Here is a 17,270-nt window from a genome sequence, read left to right on the forward strand (position 1 = left end):
CAAAGATGGCAAATCTATATCTATGCGGTGGCTGAATGCTGGTGCTACCATTTCACTCTGTCACCGGAGTAGCCAAGCTATCAACCTGCCCATCGGTCTAGCAGATTTCACACTGACTTCGAAGAAGGATCATGATCAAAAATATCGAGCCCCTCAATGCCACGTAAAGCACTGGAAACATTGTTGCATTTTGGATGCTAGCATCCCACATAATTAGGCATGTAGACCTGAGGCTGTTCTGCTCCTGATGTAGTAATTAGTGGAAGCCTGCACACTAGTTGTGCACAAGGTTCATTTAAGGCCAGGTATTTCATTTCAAATGAGGGCTATCAATGCTGTTGGAGCATCAGAGCAGCACTCTGGTCACTTGGCATTGCAATTGTTGGCTGCTTCAGGCGAGGCCAGAATAAAAAACAAAATGTGCCAACTTGGTGGTTTGCTCTTTGGCCTGAAGAGTATAGAGCCACTCTTCCTTTGTGGCTGGGACAAAACTGGCAGTGAGTCAAGGGAAGTCAACAGCCCTTTAATTGGTGCTGGCACCTTACATTCCACCTGTTGATCCCCTAGCACTCCCATGAGGTTATCCGGTAAATGTTAGGAGCACCACAAAATGTACAAATTAGCTAGCTTCACATTATTATGCAAAGTCAGCTCTGTGAGCATGAAAGAAGCATGCACAGTGCCTGAGGAGCTGTGTGTTTCCCATGGCACAGCATCGGAACCACAGTATCCACCCCATAAGGTGGCAAAACGTGACTTTTGCACAGCAGCACATGCCAACTTGCGCATGCACAATTGGTGTAATTTTGCATTTATGACTCCTGAACAGCTTTGCCATGTGATATGCTTTATTTGTCAGATGCAGTCCCTTTCAAATTTAAGAAATGAAAAGAGATAATTGACCTGAGCAGTTAAATTCAATCAACAGCATGTTTTGTTCATGGGAAGATATTCAGACCCATGGAGAGTGTTTGAATGATCATAGTAGGTTTACACACTTTCTGACCTCCGGAAGCCATAAGGGGATGGCACGTCTGCTATTCTGACTCTGCTAATGTGGGCACTTCAAAGTGAATTTGGATATCCTTGATCTGAATTTATTGCATGGGTTTTAGAGTTCTCCACCCCACTTAGGAGATGCTGTGCAGAGGAAGCTTTTATCTGGAGTGCAGAATGAAAAGGGCAGCAGTGGAAACTTATTAAAGGAGCTAGGGTTTTAGGAATTACGGACAGATAGTCAATTTACAGGGTTAGAAAGACAATATTATTTGCTATGTCGAATTTGGAATGATTGTACATAGAAGAAAACGCAGCCTTGAAACTGAGATTATTCCTTCACTCAAGTATCAATTGTAGTCCAAATATAGGATAGTAATTTCCCAAATCATTAAGCCAATTGTCACATCAATCCAATAATTAACAGTATTCTAAAATATTAGTATATAATGGGTCTTGGTAATCCTGTTAAGTGTTTTTCCCCATTTGTGGTAGTTGCAAACTAGGCTTTGCCATTTCAACAGATCACAAGAACAACAGGTTTAAAAAAAAAAGCAACAGAGCCATTTTAAACTGTGGTGGCGCTGCAGCTGCCGGCCTCTGATTGTCCAGCAGCTATGTAAGGGCGGGATTTCCGGTGCTGGGGCCCTTGATCCCATGGAAGGCCCGGCCCTGTCCAGTTAAGTGCTTTACAGGCAATAAATTCAGCGGACCTTCCGTAGAAGAGGCGACGCAGGGATCTCGGTGCCAGTTTCTTGGACATTGAGACCCCTGCTGCCAGGATAAATTTCCCCCCACTGTGTCACCTCAAAATACAAATCTAACACATATTTAGCTCCAAACTAATCTGATTCTAGCTTTGATATGGGTGAATTTGTTTATAATTGTATCTTATAACAACATGACATTAGGGTTAGGGTTAGCCTGTCGCATTTTTGAAGTGAAGTGACTGTTATGTAGGTAAATGCAGTAGCCATTCTGTGCCAGGCATTTCCCACAGTCAGCAATGGGAAAATCAATCAACTTATTTATTTTGGTGGCGTGGGTTGTGGAGAAATATTGGCCTATTCTTCAGAACTCTGTCCCCTTAAAAGTTTGTGATTCTTAGGGTATTGAATCCACTTGCTCAAATTACCAAACATGCAATACTTTTAATTTGAATCTACTTCACTTTTAGTCCAGTGTTTAGTAAACCTGTGAATGGATCAAAGTTTATTAATGCATTTATTAATACATTTTCTGGAAGATTTCTCATCATAATAGTCATATGATTATCAGACTCTGCTGCGTGTGTCCTATCTCACACCAAGTCCATTTACCCATCACCCTTGTGCTTGCTGACCTGGATTGGTTCCTGGTTAATGACACTTCAATTTTAAGATTTTTATCCTTGTTTCCAAATCTCTCCATGACCTTGCCCTCCTATCTCTCTAATCTCTTCCAGCCCTATAACCCTCTGAGATCTCTGCTCTCCTCCAGTTCTGGCTTCTTTAGCATCCTTGATTTAATCGCTGCACCGTTGGCAGCCGTGCCTTCAGCTGCCAGGACCCTAAACTCTGAAATTTAAACCTCTCCGCCTCTCTCCCTCTCTTTCCTCCTTTAAGAGGGTCCTTTGACCTCCTTAGTTCACCATGCTTTTGGTCATCTGCCGTAACATCTCCATATGTGGCTCAGTGTCAAAAAGTTTGTCTGATATTTGCTCCTGTGAAGCCTTGGGATGTTAAAGGTGCTACATAAATACAAGTTGTTGTTACAGCATTGGAGACTCTCTTTCTGTTAGGTTTTTAACATCAATTCCATGGGTTGCTATTAGAATATATCAGAGATGCCAAAGGATGTATTGCCAGTTGATGTTGCATCCTTTTTGTGTGCAAATTATGTAAAGAGGTAAAGTTGTTCCTGTGTAATTAACACAACTACTATACATTTTTTATTTGCTCTTTATTCCACTCACTGTTGCTGTTGACACTTGGTGCTGTTATACTGTACCTACTGTTTTGATACTTGATAGTGTTACAAGCAGTGAAAATGAAGAGTGTTGACCTATACCTTTCTCATTGTGCCCTCAGCTCACTCTGACCACCAATAATGCTGGGAAAAAACCCACTATTTGGTCAGTTTAATAACACAAAGTTACACCAGGCTGTCTACAATCCTCTTAAATGCAAATTTTTAAGTTGAGCATTCATTCTCCGTGGTCTTCCATTTTGCCAGAACACGTACCAGTCTTTTATAAATTTGTAGCTTAGCATTCTGATCCTCAATCATATTTTAGCATATTGGTGTTAAATTCTGTAGACCAATCAAAATCTTTTATTTTCATGTTAATTGCATGGTCCAGTCATTCGGTGGGAAAATTTTGGCTGCTATTTAAGTAAAAACTGCCTGGCTTTAACATAAAAGCTCTAGTTACATGAACACTTTGAAATCACCTATTTGTTGATTAACATAAAAAATATATGAAATAGGAGCGGGAGTAGGCCATACAGCTCCTCGAGCCTGCTCTGCCATTCAATAAGATAATAGATAAACTTTAACCAAGTCCCCTTATCCTTAAGACCATGACCCCTAGTTCCAGACTCTCTAGCCAGGGGAAACAGCCTCTCAGCATCTACCCAATTGAGCCTTCTAAGAATTTTATACATTTCAATTGTTTTTTTAATCATACCAAATTCTCAATTTTTACAGGTTTCTGTGTATTGTTTTGTTTTTCAGACGGAACTTTGTCATAAAAACATATCGAAAGATTTTATCCAGTAGAACAGGCCAAAATACTTGACACAGGGGGTAACATGAGTTGAGTGGCTGTAAATGCTCATGACTTCTGTAATGAATTGTTACTTTTTGTCTAAGTATAATCATCAGAGGTGTATTTATTTCTGTATAAAGTTAATTCAATTTTTGAGAAACTGTAATTAATTTTTAATAGTTTATGAATATAATTCTTACAACTGGAGGAAAATATACCCTATGATATCATTTACGGCTCTTTTTCTCTCCAGAAATCTCCCAAGTAATTTGAGAATTGTATGATCATTGTTATTCCTATCAAAAATATCAGCTAGATTGTAAAACTTGGCAAAAATGAGATGCTGGGAGGCAAATGACATCCTCGGGATTCCATACAATGGGCTAGAGATTCTTTTGTTTTCTGGCAGTTTGGTTTCCAATGTAATATCAAAATTACCTAGGATAGTGCAAGAAAAACTCTGATTTAGATACATAACAATATCTTAAAGAACAGTCACTGACTTCTATAGCCAAGATTTACAGAAAATTAGTTTGGAATCTTGTCAGCTATCCACCAGAAGAGATATCAAACCAGAACACAGTGTTCTGAAAAAAATGGCTTGGACCCAACTAATCATGGTTAGTGATTGGAATGAGAAGGCAATAGCAGATGGGTTTTAGGATGTAGCCCTAGGTTCAAACCCCAGCCTTCACAAGAAGCACGGATATTATGCAGCGCCTCACTGAACAATTACAATTTATCCCCTGGGTGCTCTGTGTCTCCATTGTGTCGACAGCAGTACCAGATAAGGTTCTAACACCATATATGGGAATAAAATTGTGATTCTAAAGTATTCAGTATAGCTTTGCCAGTAAGAAAGAAATGTCTTTGTGCCTGTGTTTATTTCTGTCTCTGTCTGCCTGTCTGTCTCTCTCTCTTTCTGTCTATCTCTGTCTCATTTGTCTCTATTCCTTACAGATGCTGGAATGATTAAGAAAGAAATAGTTATATTTATATAGCACGTCTTCAGGTCAGAGTGTCTAAACCTTGCAAAGTGCTTCACACAATGAATTACTTTTGGAGTATGGAGACTGTTATATGAACAAACACCTAGATAAGATTTGAAATGAAGTTGTGGTGGCCAGCACAGATCCACAAAACAGTCTAACTGGCCAATGATAAACGAGAGACAGACCTCCTGAAATATGTGGAACCACATATGTCAGTCTTCAGTCAACATGATTTCAAGAAATGTCTAGATGCTCTGGATGCAGCAAAGGCCCTGAATACATCTCAGCTTTAGTGGGTGAAGACTTTGTGCTCTAGAACTAGGAGCACCCCTAGCCAAACTGATCCATAATGGCTATGTGAAACTCACCTATTAATATGACGGGTGAATGTATCACTAGTGTGGTGCTGAACCATACAGACCAAGGCAAACCCAAGTTCATTTCTGGGTATGTGTTGAGTTAGATGGAGCAGTTGGTGTCCTCAGCATTTTTTACCTAGGGAGAAGAAAAAACAGTTCTGACTTTTATTTCTGAACTTGTTAGCTGTGTTGGAAAATGTGTGTAAGTGGGCATCAGAGACAGGGCTGAGCTCAGTTATGTTGCCCCCATGATCTGTGGATATTCACCATCTGGATTCACTAGTCAAGAATAGCCACTTGTGCCTGGTACCAGAGGGTTCCCATTACATGTTGAATAATAACCCAGCATGAGTCAGCACCTTCAAAAAGGTTAAGGGTAAAACTTGAAGAAAAAATGCATGCACCCTTCAAATATTTGTGTGGAACTGACAATTGATATCAAAATGTAAAAATCAATTTATTTAAGAGTTTTTAAATGGAATTTTTGTTTTGCAGTAACCTGTAGTGATTTGGTTTGACAATTTGATTTGTTGGTTTAAATTTTAATGACCTTGGTTAAAATTCGCAATACTAAACTTAGCAGTTTAAGTTACTGATAATCGGGGACAAGGTCTGAGTCTGGGCGATGGATCTATACATAGGAAGTATCAAATTTCCTGCCAGGTTAATATGTTACAGGTCCCGTATCCGAGGAGGAAATCTGAGCTGGTCTGAATTTGATTGGCTCGATCAGTTCAGGGTTCAGTTTCTCGAGCAATAGCAAATCCTCTATTATAAGGAATTTGAACCCATGCCAGTGAAAAAATACTTTGGAATGGAACCAAATTCTCTTTGGTAGAGTACCACTGATTTAAAGATGCTTTTTTAACCTTAGTAGTTCATTTCTGGCTGAGTTTAATGGGCTTCAATAAGTGGTGATTGAACTGAATTTCGTATCATGAACCAAAGGCAATGCGATCATTTCCTCCAAAATATGGCATTTGCACAAGTTAAAAATAGTGGAAAAGTGAAAAAAATAGAAATGCAAACCTTTAGATTAAAACTGTTATTCTGATCCAAGGGGAAGACTTCCTCTGTTAGTACCAATATTCTAATTGTGTGCTTAACAGGTGATTTCATAATTTCACTACAAATAGTAAATCCAACCCCATTCACCTGCCTCTCTTCCTTGGATTGTACACAATAACACTGGAATCAGCCTTATCGAAGTTTGTATTTTGGACATGTTATATATAGGGTAGGGTAGAGGTGGGTAACAGCAGCAGACAAGGTGCCACAGATAGTATTTGTCCATGAGAGTTCTCTCCCTGTAGAAGTCATTGTCCCTTTACCTCCCATTCTCTAAACAATGTTTTAAAACATTTATAAATTGATGCTCCTACAAACCCATAAGTTGTCCTGAGTGCCCCCACAACCCCTTCATTTCTCATTTATTACTTTTCTCACTATCGAACTGTATTTTATCTGAGCAATAACATAAGAAGCAGAACCTGGTATAATAGAGGCTGGAGATTTTTTTTTAACAATAGAGGATCTGTTTGGATCTCAGGCACTTGAGGTCTTTATCTTGTGTCACAAACAGTATCTCTGTTGGGTCAGAAGAATCATAACATAAATTCAAAAATGTGCACCAGTTTAATCGTTAACATGCATCACTGATTCCAGTGCTACTAGTAAAAACCCATTTTCTGGGCTTGGGTTGCTATTCATATTCTGCTGCTCCTGAGCTACATTTCTGCCCAACATTCTTTGAGAACATATATATCATGGGATCATGAAACAGGTCAGACTCGAGAGCTTTTAAATTTGCTTTATGTGGGCAGAACAACATAATCTTAAATTCTCATAAAGCTACAATGCAGGGAGAGTAATGGCACCATCTTTGGATCTTATCTTTCAGCTCATTCCCTTTTAACTCTTACTAGTCTCTGTGGGGATGTTATGTTCTGTGACAAATGGCTTCAGTATTGGATATGTCTAATTAATCACCTGCAGAGCTCTCTGATGTTAAAGGTCATTTTCAGGTCTGTTTCCCACCAGCTTGAGTACTGGTACACTAGGATCTGCTTTTTCCACATCTGCCTCTCTGTCACATCATCAGTTTTCATCTAATCAATTATATCCTTAACACACTGAAATCAAAACGTTGCATTTTGCCATAGCTCTGATCCCTTCACTGGTGCATGATATATTTCCAGATATCCAATTGCAGCAGCTATTTTTGTTTTATTTTAAGTTGTTTGAGGCTTAATTAGTTCTGCTATCTCTGATAGAGAAAACCATTAGAATTTTAAGACCACTTTACACAACTGCTTGCAGGATACAAAGACCCTGTCACCAGTGATTTTGCATAGAAGTTTTGAACAGCTCAGGCAGTGCCATCCCTGATGTTACCTACAGTGCTACAAAGGAAGGCAACTGAGTGCACTCGGAGATAAATCAGAGCAGTCATAAATTAAGTGAAAGTGCATCTTCAATTTTGCCACGCGGATCTAAAGAAAAACTTTGCTGGAAATCTTAAATAAAAAATGGAAAAATGCTGGAAATCGGCAACAGGTCAGTCAGCACCTAAAAGAGAATAGACATTAGGACCTGTCATCAGAACAGGTTTTATCTTTACCTGGGACACTAAAGGGGCATTGTTGCCTAATGATATCTTGTGTCAAGAAACACAACCTGCGAAACAATAGATTTGCCATCTTACTTACAAATTAAACTACTTTTTTTCAGAAATAGGAAATATGACTTTTGTGGAAGTGAGACTCAGCAGTGGCAAATCTGAGCTTGTGCAGAGAAAGAAGAAACTGGGGCCTGTCTAAACAAACAGCCTTTGCAGCCATATTGGGCCCAGCCTAATACCACTCACTGATTAACTCTTCAGCTCTGATCTCTTTCTGCACAGCCCTGGGATGAATGGATCACAGTATCATTGATGCTTTAAAACAGACATAACTAATCAGCCATGTATAAGCTGTCAGATCCGTGTGTCAGTAATCCATCTTCTGCATTGCCTTAATCCCAGTTGATGATCCAGTGGTGAAAGTGAATTTTTACTCTCTTAATTTACAGCTGTTTTAAATCAAAATATTGAAAGGAACCAATTACAGTGCTGTAGTTGGTAAAAACAAAGATTCACCAGGGATGGAAACTGTTAAACTGGCAAATCTTGCTGCATTTTTGGCCTTTTCTACCATCTTCAGTGTGTTGGGACTACAGTTATACATTAGTCAGAACAGTCTACAGGAGTACATAAGTTTATGGTATCTAGGTTACAGTGATATTTTATGTAAACTGGATCCACTGAACATAATTTTCAAGATATACCAGTGTCAAAACATAATCATTCTGATGTCAATCTGGAATATTTGAATAATTGGTGGTGTTGATCGAGAAAAGAAGTCTACTTGTGGTGTAATGGTTGGCATGTTTTCCTAGCTGTAATTTCCTCCATAATAGTGACCTTCCTGAGCAATGTAGCTGGTGGAGTAGTGGGGAGAACTTGGTGGCTGCACAGAAAAATAGTTCTACCACATTGCGGTAAAATACATTTTTAGTGTGACTAGACTGAAACAGAGATAATATAGTGGGGAACACATCTCTCACAGTAGAAAAGTGGAGAAAAGGCTGAGTAAGGTTTATTGAGGGTTAAATATACTCTGCATTCTTCCAGAAATTGACAGGGGAAATGACAGTGGCTCAAGCTTTCTCCATACTTTAAAGCTAGAATCCCTTGTCACTTACCCTGGAATGTGGGAAGAATAATTTTCTTCCAGTATGAAATCGGATAGGGAAAAAATTGTCTTTATGCTTAGACATCTTTCAAGAAAAGTAATACGAATGCAACTTTCTCTTTGGTGTGGTAAAGTAAGAGGAGCCTATTACATAACTAAAAACTATAACAAACACTTTCAATTCTTCAGCATGCACTCAATCTCATCTTTGCACTCACTGCATATAAGAGCTATAAATCTGTACAGTGACACACAGGCATACTGTGACTGCCTGACAACCAGACTTCAAGCTATTGCAAGGCTGCTTCCAACCAGGGACTTACTCTGCTGTATTTAGCTGGCAAATGTACTTTGCCAGCATTTTAAAGAAAATTACGTAGAAATAAAGTTTTGAGAAAAAAAAACTTACCATATGCCGGCTGGCCTCCCAATCGTGACATTTACAATAAAATACAGACACGTGTAATCTACTGGCAATGATAAACTCCGTGCTGAATGATTTAACCAGCTTGCCAGATGTGAGTTTGGAACTTGGACAGGCTGTATCTTGAGTCACAGCTATAATGAGCCCTCACCATTTTCTGTTTAAACTGACTATTGTTAGAAATTATTACCAATTGCCTTACAGAATTTGCACACAATGCAGTTCTGTGGAACCTTAAACACGGATGGTGTGATAGTTTATTTTTTTAATGGCTAGACATTCCATTTCCAGTTAACACTTCTGCCATCAGCATGCCAGTTGCTTTATGAAGGGCATATGTTTTATTTATTTCTAGGACTTATGTGGTGCTCAGACCTGTGACACGCTGGGGATGGCGGACGTGGGGACGATGTGTGACCCGAAGCGAAGCTGCTCTGTCATTGAAGACGATGGGCTCCCATCAGCCTTTACCACTGCTCATGAACTAGGTATAGATTATATTGCATGCCATTAGATTTATGCAATATGCAGCATTCTTTCCTGTACTTTTTTCTCCCTATTTTTTTTTAAATCTTAAAGTGTATTGTAGGATTTTCCACCCAGGTAAAATATAACTAAGTATATTTTGTAAATTTAGTGAAAACATTCTGATGCACTGTTTTGAATGCAAGCAAAACATTACTTTCATCGAATTATTTTTATCCAGCAAAATAAATCTAGGAAGGAAAATGTGCCCAGTAACTGGTGCATGTCTATATTTGTTCTGATCAAGAAACTGAACAAAGGAGAATTGATAATCCACAGACTGTGCTGTTTGCTAGCTATTTGCCCTTGGATATTACAACAAATTGTCATTGAGATTTTGCTGATTAGGCTCTGAACTTTCCAGGTCTGGTGAATGCACTCAGTTACTGTAGATGCCAGTTGGCATTATTCCCTCAAGTTCCCAGATAGATGCCAGATGCATCTTTATTGCAGCTGTGCTGAATGAGTGGAGGCTGTTACAACTGATATCACAATGACCATGTAGAGTGACCATGCTGAATAGCCTTCCTTCAGAAGAAGCTGGCTTCTGCACAAACTTTTCAGACAGATATTTTGATGAGTTTAGTTATTCTCTATTCTTTTGCCAGTAAAAGTTGATCATTGAATATTATTAATATTTGAGAAACATAGTTGAGAAATATATGGACGCTACATATTCCAGTGATGTTGAGTCCGATGTTGAGTTAGTTACATTAGGTGATGCGTTTTTTGACGTACACTGTCTTACAATATTTTTTGCAGTGTCTTTTGATAGAAAACTGATTATTTGCATTGGCTTATCCTAAAGGATCCCTAGTAACTGACAGGATCTATATGACTACATTTTTATTTGAAACGCTTTTGCCATTGGGTTTTAGGCCATGTGTTTAATATGCCACATGACAACGTCAAGGCATGTGAAAATGTGTTCGGGAAGCTGAAGGACAATCACATGATGTCTCCAACTCTTATACACATTGACCGTTCTAAACCATGGTCAGTGTGCAGTGCAGCAATCATCACAGACTTCTTGGATAGTGGACATGGTAAGTGGGAAACTATTAATGCAAGACAAAGCCTATATGAATTTTAAATGTGTTTACTTATATGAATAATCCACTTTCTGTTGTCAACAGTTTTTCACGGGGAACAATGCAGTTAATTTGCTATGTTGTTCCTGGTGGGCTGAGCCGTTACCCTCACAAAGCTGCTCCACTGTCCTTTACAACTAAAACAATAGATTCATTGGAGAGAGGAAGAAAAAAAAAATCAGCAAATAGTGCATTATAATCACATCACATACCATTCATTCTCATTGAGTGGAGATTTGGTGTATGAGATCAGCTGTTGTACTTATCATGGGTTAGCAGCTGTCATTTAAAAAAAAGGCCAGAGAAGAATGCAATGTAAAATGTTCATGGTTCATAATTGAACTTTGCAAGCAGAAAAACACTATAAAAGCTTAGTCAATCATATATCCCTTTCAAATTTACTCACTTGATAGTAGGCCAGTTCTGCTCAGCAGCAATGATATGAATATATTCTTTTATTGACTGTTCAATTCATGATCTGGGTAATACTGTGATCTTTATTTTAAATCGGTTACTACCTCAGAGATTAGCGTCACTGTTTACATATTGATATTGGTATTAATCAATGAGGTTCTAGATACTCAAAGGTATTGTACAAAAAACAGTTAATGAAAAGTCCATTTCAGAACGGAACTCTATGGGAGGGAAAAAACAATGTCCCATATTTATTTTTAGCAATATTATTTTATTATTAAAAGCAATAATGTAATGTTGCCTATTTTCAACTAAATGTTCTAAGATGACGTCTTGTTGCAAGTTCCTTGGCTGGAAATTTCTTATGGAATTATATCCATTTCATGCACTTCTATAAGTGTAATCTGCAGAGGAATTTCCAGCCAAATATATGTAATTTAATGACCGGGTTTTAATCATATATCAAATGTTTAATTACATGCAGATGAAGGGTATTATTTGGGAGCACATATAAGGAGACACTCACTGAGACTGATTGACGTTTGAATAAGGAGCTACATGTTTATAATCAGTTTAGTCTGTAAAATAAATGTAAGACTGAGTAAGATTGGTTCCAGCATCATGCTTCAACGACAAGCTTTCTGGAATAGAACATAGAGTTGGAGGAAATCGAGTGGTACAATGTTCATTCACTTCTGGGCTTTGAGTTTGAATCTAGCCTGGAAGGATAAAAAATAATTTCTCTACCTTTTTCAATTGTAAAAGATCCTACTTGAAACGAATTTGGGTCGTCTTAATTAAACTGTGAGCTCGTAGCACAAAACTGTCCACAATTTAGCATTACTTTTGCATTTTCAATATGTCATGTAATAATTCTGTAGAATAATTTACAGAGACATAAATGTAACTAGCAAGTTCAGGGTATAATTTTAAGAATGGTATAGAATTGCTGAATCCATGAATTCTACTCTACTGTCTTTTAAATATGTAGAGAAAGTAAATGCTTAAAGCTCAGTTTCACAAGATAGCTTAGCTTTCTGCTGGTTTAGTCAAGGAGCTGACTAATTTTATTAAACCAATTTAATTTTGGCTGATGTGCGAATTAACAACAGCATTACTTGTTTAAAATGTCTGAGTGTTATAATTATTTTATCTGTGTGTTCTAAGGAGTCACTCAGACTCATTTCAACTTTGATTTGACTGAATGTTGAGATTTTGTTGAAATATTTGAATACACATTATGGCATCATGAAGGATTTGTTTTGGGGCACCATATTTATCTGGATAAATAAGGGTATTGTTTTGACTACCTTCCATTTTGCAAGTAGCACTATATATACACAAACTTATTAGGTATTCAGTTCAGTAACAGGCAGTTGTTATATTTATTTACTTTTTCCACTAGTTATTTTAAGCAGGAATCCAACCATATTTAAAGGGAAGGAATGAAAGACATTTCAATTCAGAGTTAGATTAAGCGTCTCGTTAACATTTGGTGATTTATGTATTTGTCCCATTATTTTGAACATAACATGAATTTAAGTGATTAGATTGGAATGTATATTTTGATATGGAAACTAAGTATGACCATGTATAGAAATAATTTTGCAGCACCTTGATACCTGAGTGATAAGTCAGAGTGGAAGTGTAATATTGCTTTTAATTGCTTTTAACTCTAGTCAAAGAGGTAAGGTGTAAGGGATTTATGGCGGCAGAGATGAAGAAAGAGTTGGGAATAAGGGAAACAAAGGCTACTGAGTGGTGAACAGGATTGCTAACCATCACATGCTTATCAGGACAAAGTTAACTGTGCCAGAGACTGATGGAATGATCGGTGACAAGTACTAGCTGGCCAATCACCAGTGTGATAAAAGCTGAAAATACACCGATGCTGGACAACAATTGATGACCTGCAGGGTGGGGAAGCAGCAGTTATTGTTGTGTGGAAAGAGAAGCAGAAGAAGGGTCACTGACCCGAAACGTTAACTCTGCTTCTCTTTCCACAGATGCTGCCAGACCTGCTGAGTGACTCCAGCATTTCTTGTTTTTGTTTCAGATTTCCAGCATCCGCAGTATTTTGCTTTTAGTTATTGTTGTGTGTCTGATGATCACACAGCACAACATTGTTAATCCTGCTACTGCTCATGGAATATTTGCTGAGCTAATAGTTTTAGGGCTGAATGAACTAGGCAGAGTTCAGAGGCTCTGTTCAGGTTGCTTGGCTAATTGAGCCAGATAGTTTCAAAGTTTAATTGATTTGAGATCCCATATCTGCAATTGCTCATTTGTCTGGATTAGTGCATGAACAGCTGTGCTCTTTGGATCGGAAAACAGAATTTAAAAAAACAGTCCAAGTAAGCAAAACTTTTACTGAAATCAAACCTAGATAAGATTTGCTTTAATTAAAGGTAAAGGAGCAATTATATTGACTCTAAAAGGGACAATTTTGAAGAGGGTTCGCCATTGCTAAGAAGAGAAAGCATGGAACACAATTTCACGGCGTTCTTTTGTGTCAGATCAATGACAGTTGTAGGTTTTCTCTATATTGTCTTAACAATGGGTTTTCTTATCTTAGACTTGTCAGTTATGTAATGTTATTTCTGTTTGTATGTTAAATACTCTTATAAATCATCAGTTTGGCCTCAGCTGGAGTATTGTGCCCAATACACTTTCGGAAGATATCAAGGCTTTGGAGAGAGTGCAGAGGAGATTTACCAGAATTAAACCAGAGATGAGGAACTTTAGTTATGTGGAGAAACTAGAAAAAATGGAATTGTTCTCCTTGGGGCAGAGAAGGTTAAAGAAAGATTTAATAGAGGTGCTAAAAATTATGAGGGGTTCTGATAGAGTAAATAAGGAGAAACTTTTTCCATTGGCAGGTGGATTAGTAACTAGAGTCCACAGATTAAAGATAATAGCCAAAAGAACTAGAGGGCAGATGAGTTTTTTTTTTAACATGCCGAGTTATTGTGATCTGAAATGTGATGTCTGAATGGGTGGAGGTGGAAGCAGATTCAATAGTAACTTGCAGAAGGGAATTGTATAAATACATGAAAAGAAAACAATTGCAGGGCTATGGGGAAGAGCAGGGGAGTGGAACAAATAGAACAGTTCCTTCAAAGAATGGGCATAGACACGATGGTCTGATTGGTTGCCTTCTGTGTTGTATGATTCTACTGTCCTTGTGTATATGAATTATTCAGATTACTGAATTGGAGTTAAATTGGAATGTTATTTAAACTTGAGAAATAACACTGAGAATTTCAAAGGGATCAAACCATTGCATTATATTTCAAGTATTGACTTGAGAAAGATGCATGTCACCACAAAGATTAAAGAATGGCATTGTTGTTAATTTTTGTTCACAAATAATTGCATGATTTGGACAAGACTCAAGATAGTGGCAAGATTACTAGAAAAATCTGAATCTGGAAACTCTTAGTGGGGGTGAGGGTGAAAACCATAAAGATTGTAACAGATTCTTATATGTTCACTGCTTTGATGGTAACCTGTTCAAAAGATAACTTATGCAACCATTCAATATTTGCAAAACATTGAAATGTTTGTTACCTCCTTAAGATAATTTTTGATGGCATCCTATACATAGAAACACGATGATAATGTTGATATTAGTACATGTGTATATTTGAACCAGTACTGGATGTTATTTACACAGGGGATGCATACCATTTAACTCATGTGGTTGATGTGGTAGTTCCATATATTTGTTATATGAATACTGGTTCCTCCATCCTTAGCAGAATGAGTTACAAAATAGATTTGGTTTTCCGTTATGAAAAATATGCCACTTCCTCATCAAGAACATGGGCTGAATTTTCCCACCACTGTGGAGGTGGGCTTGGGGGGGGCGGGTGCAGAAAAATAGGGGGAACTGCATTGGGACGACTCCCCGACGATTTCCCGCCTATGGCGGACTTTCCTGGGGTGGGCTAGGAACAGGGTCGGCTGCCTGCCTTACAGAGGTGGGCATCCAATTAAGGCCCCACTTAGGGACCATTTTGCAATGGCACCGGTATTTATCCACCATCCAAGTGGCACCCTGCTGTGTGCAGAGGCCGCCAGCTGAATTGAGGTGGCCTCCCAGTGGTAGGCCAGGGGGTCATGGGAGCTAGAGGCCCCAATGATAAGGCTGTAGGGATGAAAGGCCACAGCCCTGTCTGTCACGACCCATCGGGAGGGGTTTCCCTTCTACTTCAATATCCCTATCACCTCTTTATTTCATGAATTCTATGCAGGCAACAGAGGGCGCCTCAACTCGCCTGCCTGCATGGACAGCCCCCACCTCTTCCGTTTGGTCTGCTGGCTTGACATCTTTGTGGGCCCTCTAATCCTGCAGCCTTGGAAGCTTGTCCGCCATCTTTAATAGGACAGCAAGCGCGGAGGTGGACAATTAGGAGGCCGCTTTCTAGAAGGTTGCGTCAGCAGGCACATTGTCGATGTGGGCTTGCTTTGGACCCCCATATGGGCCGAACCTCGGGGTGTTGACGCCCTATGATTCATACACAACCAGGTCCGGCCTTGTCAGTCACATACAACCAACACATTGATGAGTGAATTGCTAGCATTTTTGTGTAGAATTAAGTTTCCTGAGGAGAAAAACAACTTCAGTTTTAATTGTAACAATATGTGGCTATGGAATGTCAGTGGCTAATCTCTTTTATCCACAGGTGACTGCCTACTGGATGAGCCAATGAAGCCTATTACATTACCAGATAGCTTACCAGGAGAAAGCTATAACTTGAACAGACAGTGTGAACTGGCTTTTGGAGTTAACTCCAAACCATGCCCATACATGCAACCTTGCCTGAAACTCTGGTGCACTGGGAAAGCTCGTGGGCAGCTAGTGTGCCAGACAAGGCATTTCCCATGGGCAGATGGAACGAACTGTGGAGATGGAAAGTTTTGCATGAAAGGTGTCTGTGTGGCAACCCATGATGTGACAAAGTACAAGGTAACATCTCTGAATAATATCCATTTTAAAAGACCTTTGTGCCTGTGCGACACTCAATTTCTTTTTTCACTTCACACTAGATATTTGTATTCAGACATACAGTGATATGTGAAGTATAAATTGAGCACAAGACTATAGTCCTTCTTTCTGACTGTTTTTGTTTTTGTAGTTAGTTTAGACCAGGCATACTATCTGGAGTACATTTTCTGAGTGTCTAATTTCAAAAAATAAAAATTATGCTACATCAGACATAACTTGGATATTTTATGATTTGCGCTTAATCTTGGTGCTAGGCCCATAAACAGATACTGGCTTCATTTAAATACAATGTTTCACTCCAGTCATAAAGAACAGATAGTAACGTGTATAAATCTTTCGAGATTGAGTTCCTTAATTGTTAGCTGGGAAACATAATCAATAACCTTGCATCATTTCACCCAGGTCATTTATGTTTTCAATTTCAGTTTTAACAGATTGCTGTCTTTGTTACAATTACAGATGCAACTTGTTCTATCATTAAATATACTGTATGAATTAGTTACTTTCTCTGTGTCCAATTGCACTTGAAAATCTGGGATGTGGGACATTTGAATATGTCGGATCATCGTTTAAAAAAAAGACTTGTATTTATATAGTGACGTTCATCAGGACATCCCAAAGCACTTTAGAGCCAATGAAGTACTTTTGAAGTATAGTCATGTTGTAATGTAGGAAACACGGCAGCCAATTTGCTCACAGCAAGGTCCAACAAACAGCAATGTGATAATGACCAGATAATCTGCATTTTGTGATGTTGATTGAGGGATAAATATTGGCCAAGACACTGGGGATAATTCCCTTGCTCAGCTTCAAAGTAGTACTGTGGGATCTTCTACATCCAGCTTAGAGGGCAGACAGGACCTCATCTGCAGCACTCCCTCACTACTGCACTGGAGTGTCTGTCTTGATTTGTGTGCTCAAGTCCTGGAGTGGGACTTGAAACCACAACCTTCTGACTCAGAGGCAAGAGTGCTACCC

At 38.7% G+C, this 17,270-nt stretch overlaps 1 protein-coding gene and 1 long non-coding RNA gene across 2 annotated transcripts in view; one reads left to right on the forward strand and one right to left on the reverse strand.

Moving 5' to 3' along the window:
- The window catches only part of LOC137381400 (A disintegrin and metalloproteinase with thrombospondin motifs 15-like), a 43,689-nt gene that overhangs the window by 11,980 nt on the left and 14,439 nt on the right, over positions 1-17,270 (forward strand). Inside the window, exons 3-5 of the mRNA XM_068053942.1 lie at positions 9,607-9,739; positions 10,655-10,822; positions 15,970-16,253. Of these exons, the coding sequence (XP_067910043.1) occupies positions 9,607-9,739; positions 10,655-10,822; positions 15,970-16,253 (585 nt within the window). The remainder of the gene's footprint in view (positions 1-9,606; positions 9,740-10,654; positions 10,823-15,969; positions 16,254-17,270) is intronic.
- LOC137381401 (uncharacterized) lies at positions 3,874-9,290 on the reverse strand. The gene is made up of 3 exons (XR_010977170.1): positions 9,237-9,290; positions 5,106-5,232; positions 3,874-4,183 (listed from the first exon to the last, which is right to left on the reverse strand). It is a non-coding gene; the product is annotated as an uncharacterized lncRNA (long non-coding RNA).

This window comes from Heterodontus francisci, chromosome 22 (genome assembly GCF_036365525.1).
Source record: "Heterodontus francisci isolate sHetFra1 chromosome 22, sHetFra1.hap1, whole genome shotgun sequence".
In the NCBI taxonomy this organism is placed as follows: Eukaryota; Metazoa; Chordata; class Chondrichthyes; order Heterodontiformes; family Heterodontidae; genus Heterodontus; species Heterodontus francisci.